At 53.3% G+C, this 9071-nt stretch overlaps 1 protein-coding gene across 2 annotated transcripts in view; it reads right to left on the bottom strand.

Moving 5' to 3' along the window:
• Window positions 1-5608, bottom strand: part of SLC8A2 (solute carrier family 8 member A2) — a 12678-nt gene extending 7070 nt beyond the window's left edge. For both annotated transcript variants that reach the window (XM_027846039.1, XM_027846038.1), the window contains exons 1-3: window positions 4934-5608; window positions 3261-3928; window positions 1398-1820 (exon numbers count right to left, since the gene is read on the bottom strand). In XM_027846039.1, coding sequence (XP_027701840.1) covers window positions 1398-1820; window positions 3261-3928; window positions 4934-5608 — 1766 coding nt within the window. The remainder of the gene's footprint in view (window positions 1-1397; window positions 1821-3260; window positions 3929-4933) is intronic.
• Between the last annotated feature and the right edge of the window lie 3463 nt (window positions 5609-9071).

Consider the following 9071-nt stretch of genomic DNA (forward strand, 5'->3'; position numbering starts at 1 on the left):
AGAGAGGGAAGGAAAAAGAGAGAGAAAGAGAGGGGAAGGAAAAAGAGAGAGAAAGAGAGAGGAAGGAGAAAGAGGGAAAGAGATGGAAGGAGAAAGAGAGCTGGGGAGAAAGAGACAATGGGGAGAGAGAGGAAAAAGAGAAAGAAAAAGAGGGAAGGAGGGAAGGAGAAAGAGATGGGGAGAGAAGGGAGGGGAGAGAGAGAAAGATGGGGGAAAGAGAAAGGGAGAGAGGGAGGGAGAAAGAGAAAGGTGGAGAGAAAGAGAGATTGGGGAAACATGAGAAAGGCTCACGCAGGAATTCTTCCCACATCTACATGTCTGTCTCCATGGGTATCATCTGCATATTTCCACATATTTCTGATTTTCCTGTCTCAGAGTGTCTGTCTCTTTCCTCACAGATCTTCCTGGGTCTAGGTCTCCCTTTGGCACTTATCTCTGCATCTCCCTGTGTCTCTCTCCTTGCTGTTACCTCTTGGCCCTCATGTGTGTCCCTGTGTCTCACTCCATGTCTCTGCCTCTGGATCTCTCTCCACCTCTCTACATGGAACTGTGCATTTTTGAGAAGCATAATGGGTTGCTGGATAGAGGACTGCCCTAAAGTCAGGAAGACTTGGGTTCAAGTGCTGCCTTTGACATGTTCTGGCTGTCGAGTGATTTAAATTTTCAGGGAGCTAGGCACCTAAGACTATAAGTTACAGATGAGTTGCTGACCTAAATCATTGGAGGGAGTTTCCACATTGGGAATTCCCTCACGTTGATGAAAGCACAGATTCAGACCAAATCTGTACATTTAGATTTGGGGGCTGTAGGGTGAGGGAAGAAGGGGCCAGGCTCTGGGAATCTACCTCAGGAAGTTCTTCCATTCTGGCCTCCATCCCACCTGCTGCACTAACAGCTCTGAAAACATTCTCTGCCCACCCAGGGCTTGGGCTTTTCTCTCCCACTGCCCTCCGGCCCTAGCCATCTGTGTCCTTCTGGGGTCCAATGCTCTCCTCAGTTCCTCCCCGCTCCTCCCTGTTCTCCTCCATCTCAATTCCTCTGCCAACCCAGCCTACAGTGAGTCACTCACTGGCCCCCTATGGGGCCTATTGGCAAACACGGCTAATTAGGGGAGAGGATACAGGGAGAGGGAGGAGAGATGACGGCCCATCCCCAGCCAGAAAACTCTCCCTGCATGAGGATGGCACGTGGGGGCCCTTCTCCCCACCTCTCAAGGACTCCTGTCCCACCCCTGGACCAAAGCCAGTTGGAACATCTTTCTTTCTAGGCCCATTTCTGTTCTGAGTCTCTCTGTGAATTCCTTGGTATCCCCTTCTCCCTAGGGACACAATCCCTCTGGTCCCCGGGTATGAGCCGCTCAGCCCTCCCTTGTCCCCTATCAGCTCATGGCCCCTCACATGGTCTCGTCGTCTCCAAACTCGAGCTCCCCGCAGGCGTCCTCATAGTGGACACCCCCGCCACGAGCTGTGCCCTCCACCGTGCGATAGGGCAGGCGTACGGTGCCTCGGGCCCCAGAGCTGCGGATCACTCGGACATCCACAGTGCCCATGCACTCGCTAACATGCAGCCGCCGGTCCTGGAAAGTGAAGATGCCTGCATGGTCGTCGTCCAGGATGGTGACCGTGGCAAGGGCGGGGGATACCAGCCGGCCCTTGGGCCTCCCACCGCCGTCAGGCTCGAACATGCCCTGGGCATCGCCAACCCGCAGGTTCATCAGCCGGACAAAGAAGTGTTCATCTTCCTCAAAGATGTCATCATCTATGATGCCGATGCGTAGCTCCTTCTGGGTCTCACCAGGCTTGAAAACTAATGTGCCCTCACTTCGGGGGATTCATGGGGGGAAAAAAACAGGAGTTATCATACAGCCTGGATCTTAGAATCTTCCTTTTAGAACCTTGGAGATGCTATTCTAATCCCCTCCTTTTACAAGTGAGGAAACCTTGGCCCAGAGAGGGGAAAGAATTTGCCCAAAGTCATGTAGCTGGAGTTGAGGCAAAACCAGGAATCTTAACCTGGCTACCAACCCCGCCCCCCCAAAATGCGTAGAAGTCTAGGGGAGACTGTGAAAGAGCAGCTTAAGGCCTCACCCTCAGAGTCTCCTCCCCATCCCTCCAGTCTAGCTGGGGAGGAGAAGGGAGGAGACTCACAACTCCCAGGTGTTAAAACAGAATATAGCTTACTGCTTTCCACCTCTGCATTTTCACTTCGGCACGGTCTCCTTCTTGGATTGCCTTCCCAATTCCCTCCCCCAACTGCTCCGGTGACTGGCTGGTGGGGTGGTCCTGGGTTCTCTCCTGGGCTAGAGGGTTCCCTGCAGGGGCTGGGAAGAAGCCCCTTCTCCCCAGTGAGATGGGAGACTCCCTCCCCTTCTCCCCAAGAATCACCCCAGGGCTCCCTTTGTTCAGCCACCCCCAAAGCTCGACTTAGGACTGGGGATGGGGTGGGGGCCAGCAAAGTCACAGGAAATTGGAACTGGCGATCCATGAAGGGCATCCTGTTTTAGTGGATAGACAGCCAGCCTCTCAGTGGCAGAGCTTGTGTGGATCTGCTCTGGAGGAGAAAGTTCCCTCATTTGGGAGTGCCCCGTAGCAATGAGATGACAGCCTCAGTTCCTATCTCCATCCCTAATGAAAAGGGGGTGCTTCCCACTGGTGCCTGATGCATAGTAATTAATTGATTTCCATTAATGAGGCAGCCATTAGGATAGTGGTTAGCTCTCAAAGTCAGGGAGAGATGGGTTCACATTCTGTTTCCCACACATCCTGGCTGTGTGGCCTGAGCAAGTGAAGTCACCTCTTGGAGCCCCCACTCAGTAACCTGACACGAAGTCAAAGAGAAAGTGGTGATTTGTATTAGTGAAGGGTATTTCCTTACAAGGAACTCCCCACTTGGAAAAAAAAAAGTGTCTGATTTATGAAATAATCTGCCTTTTCAAGGAACTCACTCCTCCTATCCTTCCCTCCCCACCCTCAAACTTTTGCATTGGGCCAGGGTCCCTTGGGAACACAGGATCCTAGCTACAAAAATTCCACTTCCACCCTAAAAATATCTCTGTCACCATGACTCTTCTACTCTCCTCAGATAAATTCCTTCCCCCAGCCCCAGCTCCTAAATCACCCACCAGGAACAGAGCCACAGTATATAGGAGCTGGTCAGCTACTATGATGCTTGACGGCAGAACAAAAAATCTTAGGGTCCAGGGAGGAAGTAGGCTGGGGGTAGTGGTTGGGTGGCTGGTGGGAGAGGAGGAGGAATCTCACCTGTATTCATAATCTGAGCCAGCCTTGGCAGAGCCATCCTCAGTGCGGTAGTCAACATAAAAGGTGCTATTTCCTTCCCCACCCTGGCAGGCAACAGAGAGCATGACAGAGCCACAGTTCTCGAGACAGTGGTACAGACTGGGCTCAAAAAAGATATGGCTGGCCCCGTCCTCCTCTTCCTCATCAGGACCGTCAAGCAGGGCCGGCTTCCTGGAGGCATCGGCCACGTGCTTCCGAAGCACGTTGCCGGCACCGGTCATGAGGCGTGTGGCCTGGATGCGGTAGAAGGCTCGGCTCTTTTGCTGATGGAGAAGGGCATAGTAGTTGGCCATGCCCACCAGCTGGTCCAGGCCTTTGTCCGGGTGCTTCTGTTTCAGGTCTTTGAGAATCTGAATCACCTCCTTCCGGCTCTCGTCCAGCTCACGGTCTTCGGGGCTTGGCCCAGGCCCGATCCCAGCCTCTACCCGGTGATGATCCGGCCCCACAAAGGTGCCGTCCATCTCGATGCCCTTGGGGTAGTCACCTTCTGCCCCAATAATGACTCCACTTCGGGGGTCTGCCCTGTAACGCTTGTAGACATACTTGTAGAAAAGCAGGCGCTTGTCAGCCATCCAAGCAAAGACCACGCATACCGGAAAGAACACCAGAGTGAGCAGGGCTTCCCACACCTGGGGGCAAAGCACAGCAGGGAAGGGACAGAGAGAGAAAGGGGGAGTGGTTAAGAGAGAAGCTGAGCTTACCCTCTTCTGTTTGGTGCTCCCACAAGCCAATGTCTCTGTGTCTGTCCCTCCTTCCCTTCTTCCTTCTCTCTCTCCCCCTCTCCATCTCTCCCTCCAGCTCAGTTTTTCATCACTCCCCATCTCTTTCCTCATCTCTGTGTATCTCCTCCTCTGTCTCTGCCTCTCTAGTCCTCACTCTTCTTGATCTTCTCTCTTCCTCCCTCCTCTCTGGTCTCATCGTTCCCTCTCTCCACATCTTTCCTTCTATTGCTGTGTCTCACTTATTCTCATAGCTTTCTGTCTCTTTCCATCTCTGTCTGTCCATCTGTCTTCTTATCCCTTTGATAACTGTCCCAGCTCTGAGAGGACCCTCAACCTTAATCTGATGCCTTGCCCTTCTGCCTGGAGGGGTGAAAGTGGAAAGAAATAAAGATATTCCATTTGGATAAAATACACAGAAAAGAGAGATTTAGGAAGACAGGACTTCCCTCCCCCCCTCCCCAAGCCCATAATCCTTTATACAGAATTCTGCTGTCTCCTCCTCCCCTTCCCCCATAGTCCTGGAGGGAAGAGTAAGGAGGAGCTAACCATCTCTAAAAGTCTTAAAGCATTCTATAAATGTGAGCTATTATTTGTATGCCTATAAATGGCGGGCTTGGAATCTGGTGATGCTAGACCTACAGGTTTGGGGGTAGCGGTTAGAAGCGGTGGGGTCAGAAGGGAAGAGGGTAGTTGGGGACCCAGGCGGCAGGTTAAGGGTGAGGACTGAGACAGCAGGCAGGTTTAGGGGAGCTTACTTGGACCATACTGAGGGAGATATGAGAATCATATAGTGTCAGAGTGCAAGGGGAGGCAGTGGGTTGGGATTTGGGTTTAGGTAAAGCAGCCTTGGAGCAGCGAGGCAGGAGGGGCAGCCTGGCTTTGGTGGAACATTGCCCTGGGCCACAGGCTTACCTGGACAACACCAGGAGAGATGACAGCTAGGATGAGGTAGAGCCAGATGTAGGCAAAAATGCTCCAGGAGGCTGTGACGAAGAAGACCCTCAGGTGCTTGATGCGTCGGCTCTCTCCGGGCGGGATAACATAGATACAAACGGCAATGACCACAAACATGTTGAACGCGGCACTGCCCACTATGGTGCCCGGCCCCAGCTCCCCAGCCTGGAAGTTGTGGCCACACACCTCGATGACGGAGAGGAGGATCTCAGGGGCAGAGGAGCCCAGGGCCATGAGAGTCAGGTTGGAGACAGTCTCATTCCAGATGCGGACAGTGCCCACGCTGGTCTCCCCATTGCTCTTGGTGACGGTGACCTCCTTCTCCTTGGATGTAATGACTTCGATGGAGGTCATAAAACGGTCAGCAATGATGGACACACCCAGGAACATGTAGACCATGGCCACAAAGTAGACCACAGCTCTGGCCGCTTTGTCTCCCAGTGATGGATCATCTGGCTCCCACACAGGCAGCAGGACACCAGGTTGACAGCGTGTAGAGCCAGGGCAGCTGCTCTCCTGGCTTGTATTGGGACTTGAGGTCGGTGGTGGGGAGGCTGAGGCAGGGGTGTCCCCAGAGCAAGGGGCCACACCTGCCAGGAGGGCAGCCCCAGCCAGAGCTAGTGAGGGTGCCATGGAGAGACAGGGAAAGGGAGTGTAGTATGAACCTGGTCTGTTGGGTAGAGATAAAGAAGGGCAGTCAGGTGAGAAGGTTATGGGAGGGCTGGGGGGGAGGTGCTAGCAAAGACATGGGAATCTTGGCACAGACACACAAAACAGCAAAGAGAGACAGAGATACACAGAGGTGAAGAAAGACACACTCTCACAGAGACAGGGCAGACAGTCAGAAAACAGAGATCAATTCTACCCTCTGTCCTCCCAAGCCCATGGTCCTGAAGGAGGGAGGGAGTGGGGAAGGGGGGATGACAAGTGTCTTCACTGACCTCCTCACTTAGGGAATGGAATATGGCTCTGACTCAACTTGTCTGTCCTCACACACACACACTGGGGTTTCAGGTTCAAGGAAGATTCTCAAAAACAGAGGGAGAGCCACACAGAGAGATGAAGCAGAAATAGAATGAGAGAACCAGAAAAACTAGGTGGGGACAGACACATCTCAATGACCAAGGTAAAAACAAAAAAAAAATAAGGAGAGAGACAGAGACCAGACAGAGAGAGTGGGGAAGATAGGGAGAAACAGAGAGACCAGAAGAGAGATGGAGAAAGGGAGGACCACAGAGACGAGACAGAGACCAAACAGATGGGGAGACATACAGGGAGAGACCAGATAGACAGACTGAGAGAGTCAGAGAAAGGGAGAGACACAGAGAAATCAGGAGTAGAGGCAAAGTGAGACAGACAAGAAAAGAGACAGAGACCAGGAAGGGACAGGAAGACAGAGAGACGAGGCAGGTGAGTGGAGAGATCGAGGGAGACAGAATGCCTAGCTTGGAGACCCCTTCCCCCTCCCCATGATCCCACAGGGTGGCGATCTGGGACCCCCTGGGCTAAGGGAATGGGGACAGTAACAGACATGTCACAACACACAAGAGACAGAAGCAGCTCCCACCTCCTCCCAGCTGTCATGGCAACCAATTCCTGACTATTAAAAGCCGGGTGGTGGGGGAAAGCAGGGAGGAGGGAGGCCAGGCCAAGACTAGGTGTCCCCTGAGCACTCAGAGACAGTGTGTCTGCTCCCCCTCCCCTCCCCTGCCCTCCCCTGCCCTCCCCTGCTCTCGGCTTCCTTCTTACTGAGTCATCGTTACCTCTGCTCCTACAGCAGGAGGGAGGGTGGGCAGACTCATAGGAAGGACTTCCCAGTGGTAGGATTGGGGGGTACCCCCTTGACCCCCACGTCCAGTAACCGCCTCTTAGCAGCCACCCAATTTCTAATGCCAGGAGGTATCAGCGTTTCTCTCTCCCTGACATTGACCTGAAACCTGACCGGGGCTTTGAGATCCTAGGCCCGACGAGGCTGGGTCACCTAATCCCGAGGGGGCTGGATCCGTTCTCTTTGTCAGGGGCATCTTAACTTTCTAGGGGCTGTGGGGAAGTCTTTCCCATAGTCTGACCCCCATCTTTCGGTGCTGGCTGGGCTGTGGGCCAGGATGGGGCCAGGCAGGAAGTGTCCTCTTCCTTCCAGGTGCCTGTGCTCCTTTGGGCATATGCTTCTGTGCGTGTGTGTGTGTGTGTGTGTGTGTGTGTATGTGTGTGTGCGTGTGACTGACAGGCAGCTGTTCGACTCTGTGTCCATGGCTTTGTACAAGGCACTGGGTCTTCTGGTTGTGAATGTGAAGAGCATAGCCCCTTCCAGTGAAAACACACACACACACACACACACACACACACACACACACACACACACATCCTGCCAACCACAGTCCATGCCCAACTTTGGGCATGTCACATACACACACACACACACACACACATTCACCAATACAGCCACAGAGCCAGGTACACAACCACCCCCCTACACACACACACACACACACACACACACACACATTCACAGACATTTCCTAGGCATGAATGCACAATCACACAGCTACATAACTGGAAACAGTTACAGAATACTAACATATAATCAACCACTCATATGGATGGCCACATGCAACCGTAAACTACTTCACCAGGAAAACACATACACAGAGCCACCCGTCTGAAACAGACACATGGTCCCACCGTCACCCGGCTGAAACACAATCACAGAGACACACAGACACTACTTATAGACACACATGTACACACACTCACAACACAGTCATATTCACTTTGCCCCCATCTTCTCGACCCCCTCTCAATGGACCTAATCTGGGATGAGGAGTTCGATTTCAGCAAGAACCGTCTTAAGCAAACCCCTCAGGAAATAAACATTGGCCTCCAGGGACAGGCGAAAGGCTATGTTAATGAAAAGACATCCCCCACACTAGTTTCCTCAGAGCCCTCGTCTTCTATCTCTCCTCTTTTGGCAAGCCAGCCCCCAAAGGGTGGGGAGGATGGAGGTCAGAATACAGTCAGGACTCATAGGGAGACCTGAGTATAGGGGGAGGGGGTGGCTAGGGTTTAAGCTAGAGAGACTGAGCTAGGGGTGGAGAGGGGGAAAGGATGGAAACCCTTCCATCTGACGATGGTGTGAATTCAGGTAGTGGGAACAGTCATGGGGCCCACTCTCATTTCAAACCCCTCCCTCCTGAAACCCTCCTCCGCAAGCGGGGGTGGAGATGAGTGTGTGGGCGGGGATTTACCAGGCTCTGGGGAGAAGAAGAGGGGAGAGAGGGGAGAGGGAGAAGGGGATGGAGAGGGGGATGGAGAGACAGAGAGAGAGAGAGAGATAAGAGGAAGGGGAGTCGGGGGGGGGGAATCAGGGACAGAAAGAGATTGAAGAGACCTGGAGAACACAAACAGCAGCAGCACAAAGAAACAGAAAGATGGAAAGGCATGAAGGTAAGGGGCACATACACAGAAAAGAGACAGAGAGGACCATGGATAGGTACCATGAGCCAGAGGGGACACAGACACTCTATGCCCCCAAATCCTAAGAAATCATCCCACACCCCCCCTCGCCCCGAGGATTAGAGGAGGAAAGATCTGGGAATCCACGTCTTCATCACCCAGCACAGATCACTCACTCAGACCTTCCTCCCCATCCCAGGACAGACCACCTGGGGTCCCCCCTTCCCAGCACGGATCAGTTGAGGGCCCCCAGTTTCATTATAGACCAGTCTGGAAGATTTTATCTCCTTCAAGCAGACCAGTCCAGGGGACTCAATCTCCGATACATAGACTCATCCTGGACACCACCCCCCTTCACCAGCAAATACCAGTCTAGGGGCCTGGATCCCCCAACAGTGACCAATAATCTCCCTCCCATCCCACTCCCCCACCTCCATCTCCTTACCCAGCTTGGGGGCTCCTACCTGCTGGTTCTCCGGTCACAATGCTCCACCAGAGAGCAAGAGACAGAGATAGGAAGCGTGAGATGGGGGAGATTAAAAGAGGGGATGAGACATGGGGAGAGAGACAGAGGGAGCCAGGGCCAGGGAGAGACCAGGAGAGAGAGAGGGGGGGAGAGAGAGAGAGAGAGAGAGAGAGAGAG

Source organism: Vombatus ursinus, unplaced genomic scaffold (assembly GCF_900497805.2).
Source record: "Vombatus ursinus unplaced genomic scaffold, bare-nosed wombat genome assembly UNPS02015030.1, whole genome shotgun sequence".
Classification (NCBI taxonomy): Eukaryota; Metazoa; Chordata; class Mammalia; order Diprotodontia; family Vombatidae; genus Vombatus; species Vombatus ursinus.